Source organism: Lucilia sericata, unplaced genomic scaffold, assembly GCF_015586225.1.
Source record: "Lucilia sericata isolate MDLA Ls3-8-SP2 unplaced genomic scaffold, ASM1558622v1 Contig000041F_arrow, whole genome shotgun sequence".
NCBI lineage: Eukaryota > Metazoa > Arthropoda > Insecta > Diptera > Calliphoridae > Lucilia > Lucilia sericata.
In genome coordinates, this window is record NW_023994079.1 from 435,012 (window position 1) to 460,421 (window position 25,410).

The following is a 25,410-nucleotide window of genomic DNA, read 5'->3' on the forward strand; positions in this document are numbered from 1 at the left end:
GTTCTATGGGGGCTAGGTGAAATAATAGACCGATTTTAGCCATTTTCAATAGGCTTCGTCCTTGGGTCACGTGCATGCCAAATTTCATTCAATTATCTTGAAAATTGCGACCTGTACCTTGCGCACAAGGTTTACATGGACAGCCAGCCAGCCAGACGGACGGACGGACATAGCTTAATCGACTCAGAAAACGATTCTAAGCCGATTGGTATACTTTAAGGTGGGTCTAGGACGAATATTTTTGTATGTTACAAACATCAGCACAAATCCAATATACCCTCCCCACTAAAGTGGTGTAGGGTATAAAAAGAGACTTTCTGGTACTTTAATAATATTTAATAATACTTTTTGATTTATCTATTATGTTGAACCTAAAAAAATAAAATTGGACACGCAGCTTCCTGAGTATATAAAAATCTGTATGAGAGGAACTTCTGGTTGAAAATTTAACATGCACCTCCTTATGCAACTAAAATCTAAAAAGGGACTTTCTGTTATATTTTCATCCTCCGACTGATATTTTTTGAGTTTCCTTTAATATTGAAATAATTATTGATTTAAAATCTATGAAATATTGAACATAGGAACCTATATGATAATCTATAAAAGGGGACTTTTTGATATTGCAGATATACATAAATGTATATCGGAGTGACTGAAAATTTACAATAATATTTATTTTATTTCATTACGACGAGGGTAGCGAAGCACACTGGGTATATCTAGTTAATTAATAAAATTAATGCTGATTAATGCTAATTTCTTGTGTTAAGATAGGGGGTAAAAATGCAATTTTTGTATTTCAAGGCGTGGCAAAAAAATATTTTTTATTTTTTTGGAAATATTATTAACATACATATCTTATTTCGTAGGGGGTGACTGACTCAACTTTTTTCCATCCACCCTATTATACATATGTACAAGATTTGACATTGCCGAATATAACACTCTTACTTGTTTTTTATACTTACAGCATTAACTTCCTCATTGTCATACCAGACATGTATATAACTGTGCAATAAAGCCTGTTCTACCGATATACGTTGTTCGGGATCAATTACTAACATTTTGCTTAATAAATCTCTTGCTTCAGCGGCTTTTCTTCTACTTTGCTCATTGTTGTCACTGGGAAATAGAACATCTGGAAACAATCTATCAAAGGAATAGCCTGAATAGCGAGGTCTATTTTCAACATAATTTCTCACAGTAGGCTGTAGTCTTTGCATGAAAGAAGTTGATGGCGTTCCAAGTTGTTCTGTTAATAAATAATAATGTCTTTAATATTATTTTTTAAGCTGAACAAAGAAATTTACCAATAATTTTATTCCATTGATCAATGTGATCGGTACCAGGAAATAGTACACCTCCTCGAATCATTTCGCCCATTATACACCCAACAGACCAAATATCGACGTTTTCTTTATATCCCATTCCTAAAATTACTTCTGGTGCCCGATAATAACGTGTTACAACATAGGGCGTCATCATAAAAGTTGTACCTGCTGTCCTTGCCAGTCCAAAATCTAGAATCTTCAATGTACAATCAGCTTTGACTACTATATTGGATGGTTTTAAATCCTGAAATTAAAAAGATGTATATAAATATAAATAAATCATTATTGCATTGTATTTGTTAATTTAAACTACTTCATCCCGGTATGAAGACAACGCACAGTGGTGCCAATGACTAGTTTAGCACGAAAAAAATGCATGACTCTTGTTTAAAAGCACTTAGAAAGATACAAATTTGTATGGATATGTTACTTGGTATGGTGCGATCTCATGGGCGAATTTAGTTGGGTGGAATAAATTTTAATGGCTGGTTGGTATAGATTTATTGCTCCTTAATCCAGGTGTGGTAACAAACAAATTTATCGCGTCTACTTTTTTCGCAAAAGTGTTTTAAATAAATCAATTTTAAAAATTGAAAGTAAAATTTTAAAATGTGGACAAAATTGATAAAAACAACAAGAACTCAGTTCAACTAATATATTCAACATTGAATCTCAAAATACAGAATCACTTATCTCAAATGTTTAATAATTAACATGCAGAGTATTTTAATTAATACTCAAAGAGTTTCGTTTTTTGTTTTGTTATTTTAATTCATACTCTAGGAGTTTATTTTTGTTTTTTTGTAGTCTACCTGTGTAGGGATATCATATTATAAGTTAAGTAAGATAAACAACTGAAAGGGGCAAATAAATCCTATCATTTAAAAAACCAAGAATTTGTTTATTTAAATTATCCTTTTTAATCTTAAATGCTATCAGATTAAAGATTTTATATGAAACAACATTTTGGTCCTTCAAAATTTCCTAGGAAACTGGATAATTTTAGTGACATCGAGGTCTACTAATAATCTTAAAAACGAAATAAGGATTTCATAATACTTCTCAACAAAGAAATTGAAGGAGTAGACTAGGATTCTCATCAGAACTTCATCGCTGTAAAGGATACAAGTGGAAATGAAAGTAGATGACATAAAGAATTGCTCTTTTTTGAATTAATTTTTTTACACATTTTACAGAAAAAGATTATGATCATTATTATGCATTTGTTTTATTAAAATATAAACAAACCAAATTTAAAGATTATAAGAAGGGCAAGGATTTCTATGCAAATGCATGTTTGTAGTCAGTAACTCAAAATAACTTTTAAGTAGTTTTCTTTTCGAATCAAATAATTTGTAACAACATCACATAGATTTGTTGTTGCCTCTTTTTGCATATTTTGTTATAAATGTATAAATTGCATATTTTGCTTTAAAATGCATATATTCTGCATATTTCTAACATTTTTATAGCATTTTTTATTTTTTAACACAAATTATATTTAAAAACAAGTAAGAGTGTTATATTCGACTATGCCGAATCTTATATACCCACCATCAAACCGTATGCCGTAAATGGTATAAACATATTTGATATTTGAAATAGGGCTTAAATCAATCTCACATCTCTTTCGTATTTACAAAATATTAAATATTAAAAACAAAATATTTTTGTCCAACTTTAGGGTCAATTATAAAATTTGGTAGAAAGACTTTGGCTTGTAAGAAACTTACTTCTGTATATCGAATTTCATAGCTATACTCTCATTTTTAAGCCAGTAAGCGCTAAAGTCATTTTCTGAATGTGGGAGGTAGGGTCAATTATGGACCGATTCTTATAAAATTCAGTAGAGAGATTTGTGCTCGTAAGAAATTTACTTTTGTCCAATTTCAGAGCTATACATGTATTTTCAAGCCAGTAGTGAGCATTAAAGTAATTTTCTGAGGGGAACCTTATATGGGGGGTAGAGTAAATTATGGACTGACCCTCATAAAATTCGGTAGAAAGATTTTTGCTCGTAAGAAAATTACTTATATCGAATTTCAGCTCTGGACTCGTATTTTTAAGCCAGTAATGGGCGTTAAAGTAATTTTTTGGAGGCGACCATATGAGGGTCAATTATGGACCGAATCTCATAAAATTTGGTAGAGAGAATTTAGCTCATATAAAACACGCATTTTTATAACAGTTACGACTGTTAAAGCTGTTTTTCGGGGGCCACTTGTATGGAGGCTATGCGAAAACGTGGACCGATATTGCCCATTTTCAATACCAAACAAACCTATAAGAAATATTTATGGAAAATTTCAACTCTTTAGTTCTTTCCGCTCGGACTCTATCGTGCTTTCAACAGACAGGCGGACAGACATGGTTAGATCGTCTTAGAATTTAATAAGGACCGAGAATTTGTTAGCAGTAAAGAAATAATATCTATCTAAACTCCTTTCTGCAATTTTTGCTAGGAGCAATAGGTAAAATGTTACACTCATTAAAAAAAAATCCCGTCTAACTCAGACAGTACTTGGCCGATAAAGTTCTTGACAGATATGTCTGACCTACTATCCAATAGTACTACTGAAAATTTCATCCAAGTCGATTTTTTAAGTAGGGTCACTGTTAAATTGGTATTAGAGTATATAAAGCGGTATCTCTGTCATCAAGAACCTATGTACATATGTATGTGTTGTTAAAAACTAAAGTTCTAAATATCTATACAAATTTACTCAAATATGATAAAAGAAAATTAGTGATAACAAATAAATTTCACAAGGAAATATTTTTTGGTGCAAATTTTCCACATATTAAGTGCATATTTTCCCATTTTATAGTGCATGTTATAAGCGCATATTTTTCATTTTTTAGTGCATGAAAATCCTCGCCTTGATTATAAGAAAGAAATTTATTAGGTAAAGAATTATTTGGTTTCTTATTAAAATGAGAAAATTACGTATTTAATTCCCACGTGCAAACTTCTGAAAATTTTCGAGTAATTTAGTTTCCATGTATTTTGAAAATAATCACAATATTCTTTTAATTAATGATGTTTACGTTAACATATATATGTATATATATATATTTTTTAAATTTTGTACATATAAAAAATAATTTTAAATTAATATTAAAAGTATCCGAATAATTATCATCACTATTGCCAATTTTCTTATTTTTATTGCAATTTTTTATAAATTATTGCAATTACTGATAAATATCTAATATAGCATTATATTTAACATATGTACATTAGGGTAGCCCCGTTTGTAAGGAGGAAAAATAAGCTGTCGATGATTCCGAATAAAATTAAAGTTTAATTGATTATAAATATGTCGCCAACCATAATGGCTCAAAAACTAATTTTCCAATTGGAAACCACAATTACTAGCCCAATTGGATGAAGATTATTTTTTTTGCAAATAAAAAAATGCAAATTTTCAATTTGTTTTAATAAGAGAAAGTAAAAAATTTTTACTTTCCTTTATTTAAATATTTTTGTTTCACAAAATTATTTCTTTTTTGAATTATAAAATATAATTTTAAATTAAAATCTTCGAACTCGCGAACAGATTACAGAAAAAAATTAACTTTCTTATTGGCGGTAAGAACAACAACTATGTATTGTAATATATTAATAATGTCATGTAAAACTAATAAAGTATATAAATAAAAGTAAAACATGATGATAACAGCGCCACCTAGATGTCCGTTTAACCTGGGTATCATTGGTACCACTATCAAATAACAGTCAGGGATGAACATCTACCATTATTCAGACCTGAACATCCCGGCCGCCTTGCAGTACTGCAAACAGGTTCCAAAATGACATTTTAGCTAATAATAAAAAAAACACAACCAGAAGAAAAAAGAACAAAACTCGAAAACAAATTCAAATATAGTTAAGAGATTCCATTTATTTCCTCTTTTAAGTAATAAAATAAAAAAAAATAAGTATATTCAAAACTTATCCAAAACCATAAGACACTAGAAGCTAACTACTCTATTGTAGCCACCAGTCCCGTAAAGCCAACAAAGGAAAAAAATAAACTCAACTAAAAGATAGAAAAGTTATAAAAAATCAAATTAAGTATAATATCATGATTTAACAAATTCTCCCATATGGAGCACATGATCCAGATATAATATAGCCAAATATGGAAAATTGTGTTATTGGTTTGCCCAATAATCCACCAACAACACCATTTCTTATTATCCGGGGATAAACGTCAGCACCGAGGGTTATTTGAACAGGCGCAGCAGCGTAGAAAAGAGGATTATCTGTAATCCAGGAAAATCTTCTGCTATTCCTGCATCTACGGTTTTGCGTGGAACCATCACATTGTGCTTTCGACGAACCTCAGCATGAGTATCCACCGTTGCACTAACCCCGATACTTCCTCGTATGGTCATCAGGCATCGCCCATTGTTCCCAACTCGAACATTTTTCACTCTTAAAAGTTGCACCACTTCTTCAGATACAATAGAACATTCTGCTCCTGGATCAATCAACACACGTTGTGTCACATATCTGTTCCCTGATACTATCTGTATAATTGCTGTCGGTCTTATTACTACCATCTCGTTCAATTGGTAGCCAATTCTCTTTCCACACTTCCTTTGTACCTTATCGTTCCTCGAGTAACTCGGAACTAGAGTTAAAACATCAAAACAATCCACACTTTCACTCTAAGGACACAAAGGTCTAGAATTAAGGCAAGATTCAATAGGAGCCAACAGAGTGGAAAATTCTTCAAAAGTATATTTTACAACACTAGCCACTCTACGAAAATGATGTTCGAAACTCTTTACCCCTGTTTCCCAAAGACCTCACATATGAGGTGCACTAGCGGGGTTAAAATGCCACCAAATACCTTACGATGTGTATCCCGAGCTTACTTCAGAACCTATGTCGTCTAGAAAACTTCGAAATTCTGCTTTTAACTCTCTAGAAGCACCGACAAAATTATCCGAATATATATCCTTCGGATAACCACGGCAGGAGTGGACAAACTACTAACTGCTTCTAAGTGGATCGCTTTTGTAACGAAGCAAACAAATACGCAAACATAACCTTTTGTTATGAAACATGCACGACCCGTGTAATTCTTAATATCAAAAGGTCCCGCGAAATCTACACCCGTGATATTAAATGGACGTGAAATTATTGTGCGGGACGTAGGTAATGCAGCCATGATCTGGTTTTGTATGGCTTATTTCTGAATGACATAGTCTTTGTAACGACCTATAAAGAACTTAATTAAATTTTTAGCTCGAGGTATGAAAAATTCAGTTCTTAGAACCCTCAACATTAACTGATTTCCACCATGTAATGTGATTTTATGAAGAAAGTTGACATAAAGTCTAGAAAAATGACTATCCGAAGGCAATATGATTGGGAATTTTCCATTATATGATAAATAAGGCTCATTTGACAAACGACCTCCGACTCTAATAATGCCTTTACTATCTATGAATGGATTCAGATTTAACAATTTGCTACGAAGAATGGGCTCTTTTCTGGATAATTTATAATATTCATTGGAAAACGCAACTTTTTGTGCAATTATTATTAGTTTTTCTTTAACTGAATTCAATTCATCTGACTTGATTTCAATAGAAGTATATCGTGAAGCTTTTAGCTTAAAAATTGCATTAACTCCACGCATCACATATGCCATTACCCGTAATGCACGTATATATGATGAAAACCTTTCAGTCAAATCACAATATGACCTGAAAAATATCTTTTGAACTCTTAACTCTTCAACAGTACCAAAATCTTAATTCAAGGAAGATTCCCAATGAACAGAATCTGAGCCAAGCCATAGTGGCCCATACCACCAAAGACGATTTGATACTAAATCCTGAGGTCGAACACCTCTATTCAATAAATCTGTTGGATTGTCTTTAGAACTGACATGTCTCCAACAATCTTTACCAAATTTCTCAACTATTTTTGAAACTATTCGCCACAAAAGTTGTCCAAGAACTTGGGGGTATCACTCCACGTGAAAAATTTTGTTTTCGTTCCATCAAATTTCAAATCTTTTTTAATGGTATCTAGTAAATTCGCCAATAGTGACGCACCACACAGTTCAAGTCTTGGTAAGGAAATCGTTTTAAGTGGAGCTGCCTTTGACTTAGCCAATAACAAATGAGTTTGTACTAAACCATCTTCATCTTGTATACGAACATACACGCAAGCACCATATGTTTTTTTCGAAGCATCTGAAAAACCGTGAATTTGTAGTTTAGTATAATGTTTAAAACCCACCCATCGACAAATTCTAATATTATCTATTGTACTATAATCTTTAAGAAATTGACTCCACCTTAGACCACTTCTTAAAGATAAAACTTCGTCCCACTCGGTTTTGTCACTCAAAATCTGCTGCATTAAAATTTTTGCAATTACAACAACAGGACCTAACCAACCTGCTGGATCATATAGCTGAGCAATAATGGACAAAACCTCTCTTTTAGTAATACTGTCCTTTATAATGGTATATAATGCTAATATTAATTGATCTCTGGCTTTAATTGCCAAAGAAATTTCATGTGAGCCAACTAAAGCGTCATCTACGTACATCATACGACGTAAAATTTTTGAGGCCAATGGTAATTTTTCTTCAACATCATCTGCTAACTGAAGCAAAGTTCTAATTGCTAAAAGGGAGCACCAAAAGTAACCGTTTTCAACTCGAAATATTTCATGTCACTTTTCGAACAAAAAGCTGTTTGTTCGGGATTTAAAAGTATCTGACGATACATTTTTTTCAATATCCCCGTTAAAAACGTATTGATAAAACCGCCATCTAATCAGGTCATTCTGTAATACAGGCCCTGTATACAAAGTATCATTTAAACTTAATCCCGAAGAAGTTCGACTTGAGGCATTAAAAACCACTCTGACTTTAGTGGATGAACTCTCTGGCTTAAAAACAGCATGATGTGGTAGATAATACGATGTAGAACCATCTGTCACATCAGCCTGAATCATATGACCTAGTTCTTCGTATTAATATATAACATTATCATAAACTGATTTAAGTTCAGGGTTCTTTAAAAGAGAAATTTCATTCCTCATAAATTGACGACTTGCCTTTTCTTTGGAAGACCCCAGTTGTTTATCAATCATGAAACGCATAAAACCACATACCGACCATCACTATTTCTAACAGTAGACTTTTTATAAAAATCTTCACAATATTTATCTTCAGGTGTCAACTTTGAAGTCTTTGGAAGATCTTCAAGTTCCCAAAATTTCTCTAACTGCTTATCTAGGCTTATTTTGGTATAAAAATAACAAATAGTCGGAACGGTTTCTAATTTATCAGTTAAGGAGCCGATTAAAATCCAACCAAAATGGGTTTCATGTGCCATCAAATTTCCGAAAACCTTTTGTCTAGAACAGGGGTCGGCAAACTTTTGAGTCGGAAGAGCCAAAACTTACAGTTTACAAAACATGGGTTTTAAAAGAGCCACAAAATGTTTGTTTATTAAAACATTACAAATGAATTTTTGTGGGTCACTCGAATGCGTTTGTAACACTTGTTATATAATGATATAAAAGTTTATTAGAGTGGGGCGACAGTGATATCATTTAAAAGGCATTTGCCATAATACAGTATAAAGTGTCATAGTTATGTATATTAATTAGGCAGCAATCGAGATAAAATTTTCCACAAGTTTTTTTGTGATGTATTGCGGACATCGAACCATAATTGACCAACCCCAATATAAGGCCCCTTTAAAAAAAATACTCTAATGATCATAATTGACTTAACCGTTATGTCAATACCCACATACCCGTGTATGTTTTTCATTTTTGAAGTGATATATCTCGAGGTCTATATATATCGTATCGGCTTGTAATTTGGACTATGCTTTCAGAGTAAAGTTTTCTATACATTTTCCAAAAATTAGTTAAATATATATATTTTAAACCGATTTATGACCGATTTTCTATTTTTACCTCGTGTATCAATACCCAACATATCCCGGTATGTATAAAAATTATATGTCAGTTATCGGAAAAAAATTAAGTTTCTTTATAAATGTTAAGTTTTATTTTTAGAATTATATATCGCACACCCAGTACAAAAGTGACACAACTCAAAAAAATTTTTTAAAGAAAAGGAAACAAATTTTTTACAAATTCTGAAAGATAAAGAAAGACATAACGTTTTTTCTTGAACAGTTAACAACAACAAAATACACTAATATTTTTGTAGAGTTAAACAAGTATCTTGTGTATAGTTTAAGGCTTAAACTTAAGGCTTAAAGAATATAAAAACGCAAAAATAAAATTTTGAGTTGTGTCACTTTTGTACTAGGTGTGCGATATATTCTTGTATCTTATGAAAAAAAATTGAACTAAACAACAAATTTAGTTTCAAATACAGAGTCATGTGTCTTTATTCATAATTTTGAATGTGAAATATTTGTGGTCCTTGTAACATTAACAAATATGCGCCGATTTTGATGAAATAATTTTTTTTATTGTATATGACTTAGTAAAGTAAAATTATGCTGATTATAATAATTTTATTCTCATATAAACAAAAATATTTAAGTTTAAATTTTAATTTTTGACCATGACTTAGCAATCTTTTTTTTTTTGCAAAATGTTCCCTAATTACGAAAGCAAAAACAATTTCTTTAAAGCTAGTCGATTGTATACACCTTAATAAATAATATACAAAAAGTTTTGTTCAATTATCTTACCCGGTCACTGAGTAATAGCTTCTTGAAGTCAAAATTTTACAAATTCAAATTCTGCATAATGCACATTATACGTTATGAAGGCGTTTTTCTTTATGTTTTTTGCATACGATATTTTTGTTAATAGGAAAGCAATAAGAAAACTCTAAAAAGAATTGCTAAAATTTAATGGTTTATAATCAAAAACTATTTAATTTATATATACAGACGTTTTATTAAATTAGTTTTAACAATTATCTTAATTATACACTAGAAATGTATAAAAAGATGAAATAGCCATATAAATTGTCTGACATACCCGGGTATGTTGGGTATTGATGTACGTAATTTTTCTCGGGTATAGATAAGACGGTTAACAGTAGCAGTATAGCGACGAAATTCGAGATAAACAAGTTGTATGAGAACAAGTTGTATAATAACAAAAATCTATCTTCCAAATTTTAATTTAACAACCAGAACTGGCTTAATAATAGCAGTATTATGACGAAATTCAACACAAACAGGAACAAAAATAACAACCAAATTTGGTGATGATCGGCTCATAATTGATATCCTCCATATTAGATACCCACGCTTTAACGCTCAAACAGGCAATACTAGCATAGTGGTGAAATTCGTCATAAACAAGTTTATAAGAACAAAAATACGTACAACAGTCTAAAATACAAGTATACCCAGCAAAAAATGTTGATGTCGTTAAAGATGAAGGGATATTCATGATTTCTTTAGTAAGTATTATATTTAATGCGTTTTAAATACATGCCTAAATTCTAATAAATTTGTCATCAGTGAAGGCATGAAAAATGCACCCAAATTCACTCATGTAACTCCACTATAGGAATTGTAATATTTTACTCTAATTTGGTATTCTCTTAGGAGATTTAACGAAAACGTGAATTTCATACAGTAAAGATTAAAAATGACATTAATTTTTTATTAGATTTTTGTTAAAATTAGTAATATTAAGACCATTAAAATTAGTAATATTAAGTCCATTAATAAGAGAAGGAAAAAACCAAGACTGCTAAACGGATTTTAAAACACAATGGGTATTTTTCCTCTGCATGAATTTAAATCCAATCAAAATCAGTTAGTTATATTTTATCTTATTCTATTTTTATCAATATCACTCAAAAAAATTATTTAAATATTGATAATTAAATCGAAATACCATTAATGCATTTTTAAATAAATATAGTGCACCAATGAAAATTCTCTTGAGAATCATCGAATATTCATTGGTTATAAGAACTCATTTAAATGACGAACTATTTTTGCAAATACGAACCCATGCATGCCAATGACACGCTAATGTTAAAATCATGCATGTTTCCCCTAATTATGAACCAGTTCATTATCAGTTCAACCCATGCATTTACTACTTTTTTTGCACGTCTCTTTTTGCTGGGTAGTGATGAAAATCAACACAAACAAGTTTCATGGGATCCAAAATCTCATTACCGAATTTTGTAAGGATGGGTCCATAATACGCTTTCTGGTCAATTATTTATTTATAGCCAAAACTTTTATGCAAAAAATATATCAATCTTTCATAGATCACTGTCATTAAAACGTGCAATATTTAAAAATTTTTAATTTTTTGGCACCTTTTTATAGAAAGCGTTCAAAAAATATAAAATTCTTAAAAAAAAGATTAAAGTTTAAAGTTTTCATATAGACCAAGTTTTTAGTATTTAACTGTATCCAAACTCTCCACATAAATTAGTTACTATATTTTAAATTTCCAAAAAATATCTTTTAATTCGAAAAACACGAAAATTTTGGAATGTATGATCATGTTCTACATTTTATTTAATTGCACTTCGTAGGAGTTTGTTTATTTGTTTTTAGGAACTTTTCAATTAACACTTTAAAGAATTAAAAATTTTCTTACAATATTAACTTGTACATGGAACAAATTCAATGGGAGTGATAGGTTTGTATGGCTTTAGAAAGATTGGATCATAACTTGTTGTTTAAAGTTTAAAAATTACTCTAAATTTTCATTTATTAGTTGGCTTTTTACCTAACTCTTCCAACTTGCTTTTAAACTTTGCATTTCTAGAGATCCAATTCCAAATGGTTTAATGAGGATTTATTCTCAAATGTACGATTGTAAAAGCAAGGAAATGAGCGAAAAGCTAATTGTGTTGTTTTCTTTCTTTCTCACTCAAAAAGTATATGTTTTTGTTTCGTTCATGTACAGAACGATTAAGCAAAGTTAAAAAGTTCTGTATGTATATTGTAGAAACTTTTGCGAATTCTTTTGTTAGTATTAATACACTGCTCGTTAATCAATTCCGAAAAATTTTAAAATATATAAATATTCTTTTATAAAATAAATAAAATGTGTGTATGAAACTAAAGAGCCACAGCTCCACATCCAAAGAGCCGCATTTGGCTCGCGAGCCATAGTTTGCCGACCCCTGGTCTAGAACCATCACACATTATTTTGGGAAAACAGTCAGATCCAATCAAAATATCACTAGATCGACTTATACCGAAATTTGGATCAGCCAAGAGAATGTTCAGAGCTGATCGTAAATTAGAAATGTCGACAGACTTATTTGGAAGTTTACCCGTTAATTTTGGTAATATCAAGGCCGATATTTCTAAATGGAATTCACTATTAACCGTGGATCCCAATGTAAAAAACTACATTCCCTAACCGCACGACCCGGATTGGCATCATTTAGTGAAGATATTTCTATATTAGTTGACCTCGTTGGTAAATTAAGTTTTCTTTGTAATTTTTCAGAAATAAAACTCGATTGAGAACCAGTGTCTATCATCGCCCTTACTGTGAAAATATCACCACGACAAACAATATTAACCATTGCGGTTCCCCAAAGGAATGTGATGTGAAGTGGCAGCAAAACAATTTTGCACGCTAGTTGTAGGTTGTGTTCTTTGGTCGCGATTTTGATTGTCTAAATTACTTGTAACTGGCGAAGACTCGGAAACTTCTCTATGTAACATCGTATTACGTTTCAATTTACATGATGAGCAACTTAAATCAACCTTACAGTTCTGCAGTTTATGGCCATCTGCCAAACAGTTAATGCACAAATTGTGTCTTTTAACAGCTAAAAATCTTATCTCAGGATTTATATTTATAAATTTATAACAAAATCTAATCAAATGGTTTTTAGAACACAAAGGGCAGGATCTTTTCGATATTTTCGCCTGGTAGCTTTTTTTGATCCTGCTTTATTTTCCACACGATTATCGGATTTGTTTAGATTCTTATTATTATCAAATCTTCCTGTTCCGGAATTTTTCAGATGTCTGAGGTCAAAAACTGTTTCTGAAACCGAGCTTTTAAAAACTCATCAAAATCTGTCCATTTAATATAGAGATATAGATATATATATAGATAATATAGATATAGATATAGATAATATTATAGAATAGATATATAGATATATATATCAGATATATATCTATATATATAATCTATCTATAATATATACTAATATATATAGATATATAGATAGTAATAGATGATAGATAATATATATAGCTATAATATATATAGATATTATATATAGAGAGATATATACATGTATATATATTATATATATTTAATTTGAACTTTTATAAGGAAATATTTACAGGTTTTGGAAACTTTTGGAATTTCGAATAGGAATCGTTTTTGTTTCTAGAGTTTGAAAGCGATTTTCTTGATGTATCGCAAGGAAACCAGACAGCATTTACTATAAAACTTCAGAATGAGGAATTTAAGGTTTTGTGGGGAAAAGTAAGATCATCTTATGAAGCATTTGCAGTAAATAAATGCACAAAAGATTCATAAAAAGATTGTGAAGCAGCTAAGCATTTGTATAAGGAATGTAGATTAGCATACATTACCATTGCAGCGCAAATGGGTGAACTAACACAAAGTTTTGTGAATAAAGCTGTTTTTTCTTCTACCCAACATACTTCTGGTGAAAATAATGTTCACCAGAATCAGCCCACAAGCCATATTGTAACTTGCCTCCTTGTAAAATTGAAGTTTTTAAAAGAGATTATAAGTCTTGGCCTAAATTTCGTGATTTGTTCACAGCCATTTATATTAATTGTGAGGAATTGACTGATGTTCCAAGATTATATATATATATATATATATATATATATATATATATATATATATATATATATATATATATATATATATATATATATATATATATATATATATTTCTGGATGGGATGCCATATTTGTGTTTTTCTGTTCGATAAATTTACTGTTATTTCTTTATCATTATGGGAACAATCGGTGAAGAATAAAAAGGAAATATCTAAATGGGACGATTTTGATGAGTTTTTAAAAGCTCGGTTTCAGAAACAGTTTTTGACCTCAGACATCTGAAAAATTCCGGCACAGGAAGATTTGATAATAATAAGAATCTAAACAAATCCGATAATCGTGTGGGAAATAAAGCAGGATCAATAGTTAAAAGCTACCAGGCGAAAATATCGAAAAGATCCTGCCCTTTGTGTTCTAAAAACCATTTGATTAGATTTTGTTATAAATTTATAAATATAAATCCTGAGATAAGATTTTTAGCTGTTAAAAGACACAATTTGTGCATTAACTGTTTGGCAGATGGCCATAAACTGCAGAACTGTAAGGTTGATTTAAGTTGCTCATCATGTAAATTGAAACATAATACGATGTTACATAGAGAAGTTTCCGAGTCTTCGCCAGTTACAAGTAATTTAGACAATCAAAATCGCGACCAAAGAACACAACCTACAACTAGCGTGCAAAATCGTTTTGCTGCCACTTCACATCACATTCCTTTGGGGAACCGCAATGGTTAATATTGTTTGTCGTGGTGATATTTTCACAGTAAGGGCGATGATAGACACTGGTTCTCAATCGAGTTTTATTTCTGAAAAATTACAAAGAAAACTTAATTTACCAACGAGGTCAACGAACATAGAAATATCTTCACTAAATGATGCCAATCCGGGTCGTGCGGTTAGGGAATGTAGTTTTTTACATTGGTTTCGGAAATTTGATGGCACATGAAACTGTTAGAAATAGTGATGGTCGGTATGTGGTTTTATGCGTTTCATGATTGATAAACAACTGGGGTCTTCCAAAGAAAAGGCAAGTCGTCAATTTATGAGGAATGAAATTTCTCTTTTAAAGAACCCTGAACTTAAATCAGTTTATGATAATGTTATATATTAATACGAAGAACTAGGTCATATGATTCAGGCTGATGTGACAGATGGTTCTACATCGTATTATCTACCACATCATGCTGTTTTTAAGCCAGAGAGTTCATCCACTAAAGTCAGAGTGGTTTTTAATGCCTCAAGTCGAACTTCTTCGGGATTAAGTTTAAATGATACTTTGTATACAGGGCCTGTATTACAGAATGACCTGATTAGATGGCGGTTTTATCAATACGTTTTTAACGGGGATATTGAAAAAAATGTATTGTCAGATACTTTTAAATCCCGAACAAACAGCTTTTTGTTCGAAAAGTGACATGAAATATTTCGAGTTGAAAACGGATACTTTTGGTGCTCCCTTTTAGCAATTAGAACTTTGCTTCAGTTAGCAGATGATGTTGAAGAAAAATTACCATTGGCCTCAAAAATTTTACGTCGTATGATGTACGTAGATGACGCTTTTTTTGGCTCACATGAAATTTCTTTGGCAATTAAAGCCAGAGATCAATTAATATTAGCATTATCGTCTGCAGGGTTCTCTATGAGAAAATGGACCTCCTATAATGAACGAATTTTACAAGGGTTGCCAACAGATCTTTTATTGAGGGAAGATTTTTTGAAGATAGATGATGAAAGTACACCTAAAACACTGGGTGTTAGATGGAATGCTAAGACTGATGAATTTTATTTTGCAACAAATCCGACCATTATAAAGGACAGTATTACTAAAAGAGAGGTTTTGTCCATTATTGCTCAGCTATATGATCCAGCAGGTTGGTTAGGTCCTGTTGTTGTAATTGCAAAAATTTTAATGCAGCATATTTTGAGTGACAAAACCGAGTGGGACGAAGTTTTATCTTTAAGAAGTGGTCTAAGGTGGAGTCAATTTCTTAAAGATTATAGTGCAATAGATAATATTAGAATTTGTCGATGGGTGGGTTTTAAACATTATACTAAACTACAAATTCACGGTTTTTCAGATGCTTCGGAAAAAGCATATGGTGCTTGCGTGTATGTTCGTATACAAGATGAAGATGGTTTAGTACAAACTCATTTGTTATTGGCTAAGTCAAAGGCAGCTCCACTTAAAACGATTTCCTTACCAAGACTTGAACTGTGTGGTGCGTCACTATTGGCGAATTTACTAGATACCATTAAAAAAGATTTGAAATTTGATGGAACGAAAACAAAATTTTTCACGTGGAGTGATACCCCCAAGTTCTTGGACAACTTTTGTGGCGAATAGTTTCAAAAATAGTTGAGAAATTTGGTAAAGATTGTTGGAGACATGTCAGTTCTAAAGACAATCCAACAGATTTATTGAATAGAGGTGTTCGACCTCAGGATTTAGTATCAAATCGTCTTTGGTGGTATGGGCCACTATGGCTTGGCTCAGATTCTGTTCATTGGGAATCTTCCTTGAATTAAGATTTTGGTACTGTTGAAGAGTTAAGAGTTCAAAAGATATTTTTCAGGTCATATTGTGATTTGACTGAAAGGTTTTCATCATATATACGTGCATTACGGGTAATGGCATATGTGATGCGTGGAGTTAATGCAATTTTTAAGCTAAAAGCTTCACGATATACTTCTATTGAAATCAAGTCAGATGAATTGAATTCAGTTAAAGAAAAACTAATAATAATTGCACAAAAAGTTGCGTTTTCCAATGAATATTATAAATTATCCAGAAAAGAGCCCATTCTTCGTAGCAAATTGTTAAATCTGAATCCATTCATAGATAGTAAAGGCATTATTAGAGTCGAAGGTCGTTTGTCAAATGAGCCTTATTTATCATATAATGGAAAATTCCCAATCATATTGCCTTCGGATAGTCATTTTTCTAGACTTTATGTCAACTTTCTTCATAAAATCACATTACATGGTGGAAATCAGTTAATGTTGAGGGTTCTAAGAACTGAATTTTTCATACCTCGAGCTAAAAATTTAATTAAGTTCTTTATAGGTCGTTACAAAGACTATGTCATTCAGAAATAAGCCATACAAAACCAGATCATGGCTGCATTACCTACGTCCCGCACAATAATTTCACGTCCATTTAATATCACGGGTGTAGATTTCGCGGGACCTTTTGATATTAAGAATTACACGGGTCGTGCATGTTTCATAACAAAAGGTTATGTTTGCGTATATGTTTGCTTCGTTACTAAAGCGATCCACTTAGAAGCAGTTAGTAGTTTGTCCACTCCTGCCGTGGTTATCCGAAGGATATATATTCGAATAATTTTGTCGGTGCTTCTAGAGAGTTAAAAGCAGAATTTCGAAGTTTTCTAGACGACATAGGTTCTGAAGTAAGCTCGGGATACACATCGTAAGGTATTTGGTGGCATTTTAACCCCGCTAGTGCACCTCATATGTGAGGTCTTTGGGAAACAGGGGTAAAGAGTTTCAAACATCATTTTCGTAGAGTGGCTAGTGTTGTAAAATATACTTTTGAAAAAAAGAAAATCGCTTTCAAACTCTAGAAACAAAACGATATCCTATTCGAAATTCCAAAAGTTTCCAAAAAATGTAAATATTTCTTATAAAAATTCAAATTAAATATATATATATATATATATATATATATATATATATATATATATATATATATATATATATATATAAAATTTATCAAAAGGTACCCGTTAGAATTCGATGATTTGTATCTTACATAAAAGGTATTTAGGTCTACTTTCCTATGATAAATGAAGTTTGTAAGTTTTTTTGCTCCATCGTTTTCTATTGCTATTTAAAAAATTTGACATTGGAAAAAATATTAGAAACGATTCACAGTATTACACTGGGGACATAAGCTGAGATTGCTTAAACTACGTTTAGTACTTATTTTTAAAAATTTTAATTATAACTGAAATTCTTAATACAAAAGTATACTTTTTACTTTAATTTTTATGTTAACATTTGATTTTTCGAAGCTTGATTGACCATATAGATCCTGAAAGCTGAATCAGAGGCCCGAGTTTCAAGTTTTCTTAAATAAGAATTTCAGATAGTGAAAGAAATGTCTTCTAATGGTTAAATTATCTAAAAAAAATAGTTTTTGAGAAGATTTCGAGAAGAAAAAGTTTTGAACCCACTTATAGATAAGGACAATCCACCGATTTTTGGGCCAAATTTCGAGCAATATTTCGCTATTTTGCAATTCGACCTGTTCCTGGTGGTTAAAAAGGGGCTTAAATGTCAAAGTATATTGATGGACTTGTGAAATAATGCTAAATTAAGTTAAATTTAACACAAAAAGTTCATAAAACCTAAAAAATTTTTAAATTTAGTTTGAATGGTAGGTAGTCTACTGTAACGTAAGTTCAGATAAAATGCGCCTTATCATATTAAAACATCAGAAAGAATATTCTTTGTAATTTTTTCCATAAAATAAACGTATTAGATTTTAGAAAATGTAATGAAATATAAAACATATTTTTCGTTTAAAAACATTCTGTTTTATTTTTTGCAATAGATCTTATTGGGTCTATACTAGTATTAATTTCCGAACAGTACTATACCTAAATTTACTAAAAGTACTATACCGAAATTTTTACATTTCTTGAAATTTTAGTTTTAAATTCATCTTGTTTTTCCTGTCCATCAAGATACTTTGATATTTAAGCTCCTTTTTAACCACAAAGAACGGGTTGAATTGCCAAAATGTGAAATATTGCTCAAAATCGGGTCCAAAAATCGGTGGATTATCGTTATCTATAAGCGGATTCAAAACTTCTTCGACTCGAAATCTTTTCAAGACCTTTTTTTTTGAGTAATTTAGCAATGTTAGACAATTTCTTTCACTGTTTTAACTTTTTATTAAAGAAAATTTGAAAGTCGTGGCTCCAATTCAGCCGTCAGAGCTCATATGGTCAACCAGGTGTTGAAAAAAAAAAACACGTTAACATAAAGAACCGAGGAAACAGTATATTTTGATATTGGGAATATCATTTTTAATTCAAATTTTTAAAAATAAATACAGAACGCATTTTAAGAAATCTCAGCTTAGGTCCGCAGTGTAATACTGTGAATCGTTTCTATTATTTTTTCCAATGCCAATTTTTTTAAATACCCATAAAATACGATGGAGCAAAAAACTTACAAACTCCAAACTTATCATAGGAAAGTAGACCTAAATACCTTTTAAGATACAAATCATCAAATTCTAAGGCGCAATTTACATTAAGACTTTTTAGACGTCTGTTTTTTCCAATTCTCTTTTGAGAATCTTCCAAAATATCATGAACATTTATACGGTGATTTTTTACATGAAATTATGTTTGTTTTATTTTTGACATTTAATTGTTGATTTTCTTCAGTTGTTTATTCGTAATATTCTTTTAAACGAAAACCTCTTTTTTGATTGTGGAAAATAAATTGGACAACTTTTAAAATTGCTTTTCAAAAAAAAATTAAAAATGTGTGAGGAAATAATTGTAGAAATATTTGAATTGGCAATTGAAAATTTAGATTTGGACGACTATGAAGATATTGAAATCATTCTGGAATTACTTCAATGCTGCGAAAGTGTGGGCAATATTCGTAACAAAAGGCAAAAGAGGGAATGGGTAAAAAATGGCGTTTAGATAGTGTGGAACGCGGAACATTTTCGTTTCTTATGAACGATTTATTTAATGATTCTTCATCATTTTTAAACTACATAAGAATGAAACCTGAAACTTTTAACTATATCCTTTCTAAAATAGAAAATGATTTAAAAAGGCAAGATACGTTAATGAGAAAATCAATAACTCCTGCAGAGAAATTGGCTGCCACTCTACGGTATCTTGCTACAGGAGAATCTTATAAAAGTACGAATTATCAAACAAGATTGTCTGAATCACTTCTTTGCGGTGCGATTCCTGAAGTTTGTAATGCTATTTGGAAACATTTCAAAGATGAATTTTTAAAGGTTAGTTTTTAATTTATCTGAATAAAAGTCCAAGTTATTTTGTTTTAATTTTTATTAATTTCAAAATAGGAACAATACATTGCAATGTTTTAAATATCACATTACTGAATTACATAACTAAATAAAGATAAAAGTCTATAATATTAAGAATAACTACAACAATATTTGTTACTAGATTTCAGTCTGTTGGGTTACTTTTTTATAAAAAGAGGTACAAAATTCATTTAAGATATGGAAGAGTAATAAACTATTATTTTTAATTTAATTAAAAAATTAAATAATTAGAAATCTTCATCATCTAACACGCCATTCAGAGATTGCTGTAAAATATCTGGTGTTGAGACAGATGATTGATGATTATATTCTGAAATCAACGATGGTGAAGTTGTTTCAGATGATACTGACAATCTTATATTTCTATTCTAAAAACGACGTTTCTGACGATGGTCGAGAATATGAGCAGCTTGGACCAGCTTCTGCCTCTGCGTCTTGGAGTGATGCCTGACGGAGTATTTGTTGAATATTCCATACTGTATCTTTTTGTATTTTTTTATTTTTGATCTGGTTTATTTCATAAACAACCTGTTTACCAAGCCAATCATAACAAGTTTTATCCTGTAATTTATTTACAAGCAAACTTTTAACATTATCAAAGCGTTCTTCCAATTTAAGGTTTTTTTATGAAAAAAAGATTATACATACTTAAATTAGAATCATATTAAAATCTTTCTTTAATTTGTCTTTGAAGAAAAATCTTTCTAAAATTAATGAAATATTTTTAACTTTTTTTAACAGTTTCCGGCCACTAAATCTGATTGGCAAAATATTGCCGATAATTTTGCCATAAAGTGGCAATTTCCTAACTGCTTGGGTGCATTAGATGGTAAGCACATCACTTTTCAAGCACTCCGCAAAGATGGATCATTTCTTTATAACTACAAGGGAACAAACAGTATTGTCTTATTGGCTCTAGTTGATGCGGATTGCCGGTTCATATATATAGACGTCGGATGTAACGGTCGCACACATGATGCTGGAGTTTTATTGCAAAGTGATTTGAAAAACATTATAGACAATGCCGAAACTTACTTCCCTGAGGATAAAGTAATAGGAAATGGAAGAAGGCTACCATTTGTTATAATTGGCGATGACGCCTTTCCGCTTCAAAGGCATATTATAAAGCCGTACTCTTGCAACACCACAATAAAAGAAAGACAAATTTTCAATCTTCGTCTTTCACGTGCTAGGCAAGTTGTAGAAAGAGCCTTTGGGATTATGGCCACCAGATTTCGGATTTTTCAAAATAAAATGAATTTGTCAGTAGAAAAAGTGGAGCTGATTACTAAAACTTGTTGTGTTTTGCACAATTTATTATGTGTAAAAAATAATAATTATTTAAATGAGCCATTAGACACAGGTTGTAACTCTTCGACTCCGTTTACTACTGGCACTGAGAGAAATTCTGGAAAGGGAGCAGCACAGTCAATACGACAAGCTTTTGAAGAATATTTTAACAATGAAGGAAAACTTAACTGGCAAGAAAATAAATTGTAATAGACATTAAATATAACTAGACTTTATACATAAAGAAAATCTACATTTTTTAAATTAATAAAAATATCTGTGTGTTATTATTTTTTAAAAACTGAAGACTGTTTGAGAACTCTGATATATATTCTCAGATTTACTAATTTTAAATTTTCTTTATATGGGAGGTGAAAGCCTACTGAACCTGGGCCGCTATTTTGTTCCTAAGTGTTCCTAGGTATTGTAAAAATTGATGATATATACGACATTAAATACTTATTTTTTGTTTACATGGTACTTCTCCTATTAGTACCGACTTTCACGTTTTATATCTTATTGAAACGATAATTGCATACATAGACCAATCCATAGAATAGTCAATATACCAATCCATTGAATAGTCAATATACCAATCTATAGAATAGTCAATTAACCAATTAATAGAATAGTCCATTGACTAATCAGTAGAATAATCGATACACTAATCAATAGAATAGTCAATATACCAATCCATAAAATAGTCAATTGACCAATCCAAAAAATAGTCAATTAATAGAATAGTCCATTGACTAAACAGTAGAATAATCCATACACTGTAAAATAGAATAGTCAATACACCAATCAATAGAGTAATCAATTATTAGAATAGTCAATTGACCAATCAATAGATTCTATTGGTCAATTGACTCTTCCATGGATTGGTCAATTGACTATTTGATTGCTCTATTGATTGGTATATTGACTATTCTATTAATTGGTCAATAGACCATTCTATTGACTATTATATTAATTGATTACTCTATTGATCGGTGTATTGATTATTATATTGATTAGTGTATCGATTATTCTACTGATTAGTCAATGAACTATTTTATGGATTGGTCAGTTGATTATTCTATTGATTGGTCAATTGACCATTCTGTGGATTGGTATATTGACTATTCTATTGATTAATCAATTAACAAACCTATAGACTAGTCCATATATTAATCAATAGACTATTTGGTTGACTAGTCCATAGATTAGCCTGACTATTAACAAGTCAGAAGACTATGACACTATCAAGACACAGACTAATCAATATACTAATGGGTCGATTATGTATGACAACCGAACTTCAGTTGAGTTGCCAGCATACAAAATAGGACAATGTTTTCACTCTGGAAATGGCTCAAGTCAACCAAAAACTCATTGGACAAATATTATTAATAAATAAATATTCATTATTTATAAAGTTTCCATGTTATTGTTTATAAATCATCCATAAACAACATAATTTTGGCAACTGGTAACGCGACTGAAGTGCAACCGAGATACATAACACCGTCCGACAAAAAGAGAAAAAATTCGTTAGACACGAAACGGATGATACACTTCTAATACTATAAATTTAAAGAAGAATATCTGCGTTTTTAGTTTTTCACCTCGTGATCCTGTGTCCTTTAAAAATGACTTCGAAGTTTTAAAAAGTACATTTTTCGAAAAATATTTTAAAATACTTTTACTTATCAAACAAACAATGTCAAATTTGATGTCAAGTGAACAAGAAGAGTTGTAAAATATTTTGTATTATTTTTATTTTATACCGTCAGGAAAAAAATCTGTCAAAAAAGTCTTTTACAATTTTTGTCCTTTAAAATCTATTTAAATTTTCAATGTTATTTTTTCCCAAAAAATTTTAAAGAAATTTTTTACATCTTTTGATCTTGATAGAATAAAATAAAAATAACACAAAATATTTTACAACTCTTCCAGTTAGCTAGACATCAAATTTTGCATTGTTTGATCAGAAGAAGTATTTTAAAATATTTTTTGAAAAATGTATTTTTTAAAACTTTGAAATCCTTTAAAAATGTCACAGGATAGCGAAATGAAAAACTAAAAACGCAGTTTTTCTCCATTAAATTTATAGTTTTAGATGTAAATCACGGTGTAATCGGCCCATAAATTTTATATTTAAACATTAATACTGATAAAATGAAATTCCGATCGAAAGTTGAATCATTTTTTCTATTTTTCTTCTTAAAATAGGAAAACTTTTTTAGAATGAAACCACTTCAAACTATCAAAGAGGAATGGAAATTTGTTTAATTTGATGGTATTTTTAATGTTTGAATCCACTTTCGATCGGAATACAATTCTGTGACATGTCCAAATATAATAATATTGAATCTTACTCTTTTATAACTAGTGGATTGAGGTTGAGATTCAGGTTTTGACTCCTGACTCCTGGTGGCATCATCCTCTATAACAATTGTGGAATTGCTATTATCTGCCTAAAAACGATGGTAAAAATATATATATATTTATTAAATGGTTTCCAACAGCATCATCATATACTTACCTGGGTAATATTTGATTGTGATTTTCTAATGTTGCAATGCGACCTTAGAAACTCCAATTGATTAAAACACCAAAGTTTGGGTTCATATAAGTCTTCTACCCCAACACCACTTCTTTTGCTGCTGCACATTTCGCGCATTTCTTTAATGTATTGCGCTCTTAAAGTGAGATTTTTTTTTTAATATCCTCCACTGCAATGTCTTTTTTTACTTTTTTTAATTCTTGGCATATATCAAACAATGAGTTAGATCTGTTTAAATATGCCGGATCCCTTACGTTGTACAAATTTTCATGTTCTTGGTATTTTATTATTAATAGTTCTACCAGCTCTTTCGTCCACATTTTCAATAATTAAATATTTTTGTTTTTTATTTATTTCTTTTTTTGTTTTAAATATGTATTAATGAAAAAATATAATTTTTATAGCACTGTTGTTTACACTTCCACAGACGAAAAATAATAAAACATAATAAGATGAATACGAATGAGGACAAAAGAAATGTCAAAAACAAACATGAAAATCCCAAATCATGTTTCTTTTCTTCTCTACCCCGCTCACCACCAATCAACGACAAACATGAAAACAGACGTCTGGGCAAACAAGAAAAAAATCATCGTGTAAATTGGGTGTAACGGGTACTTTTTGAGAAAATTTAGTTTTCACTACTAAATGAAGTCGTTTCTATTATTTTTTCAACCGTATATATATATATTAGAGCCCTGCATGAGTGACTTAAATAATAAATTAAAACATTTGATTTTTTTCAAACACTGTGTTTGACTCACTCATTGTTTTATGAATGAAATGAATAGTATATTTGAAAATAAGGAATGTTAGTCAATACTCAATTCAAACGAAACAAGTAATGAGAGTGTTTGTGTGATTCAATTCAAGTAGTATACAGTGAGTGAATCGAGTGAAAGCAAAACAATTTTTAAGTTCGACAAATTAACAGATTTTTTGAATATTACTTCGAATTTTCGAACTTAATTTCGAATAGTCGAAGATAATATAGTAGCGTCATCAACTGTACTTAACACTGCCAAATTTCAGCCAATTTGGTCCACGGAAACTGGTTTTATCAGCTTTAAATTTTTTTCGAACATGAGTTCGAATTTTCGAAAATTTTTTTTTTAGTTTTTTGGACTCAAAGAATAATTTAAAAGCATAAAAAATTTTTCGAACATAACTTCGAATTTTCGAACTTAATTTCGAATATTCGAACATAATATTATCTTGTCATCAATTGTACTCAAGACTACCAAATTTCAGCGAATTCGGGCCACAGGAACTAGTTTTAACAGCATTCAAAATTTTCACCATTTATTCAAGAAAAAGTTTGAATCGATTCATTCGATTCAAACAATCTATTTTGTATTGTTTTA

At 30.6% G+C, this 25,410-nt stretch overlaps 1 protein-coding gene across 1 annotated transcript in view; it reads right to left on the minus strand.

Annotated features, from left to right (window-relative positions):
* LOC119613959 (stress-activated protein kinase JNK) overlaps positions 1-25,410 on the minus strand; it is a 335,264-nt gene that overhangs the window by 51,625 nt on the left and 258,229 nt on the right. The window contains exons 5-6 of the mRNA XM_037970038.1: positions 1,314-1,578; positions 972-1,255 (exon numbers count right to left, since the gene is read on the minus strand). Of these exons, the coding sequence (XP_037825966.1) occupies positions 972-1,255; positions 1,314-1,578 (549 nt within the window). The remainder of the gene's footprint in view (positions 1-971; positions 1,256-1,313; positions 1,579-25,410) is intronic.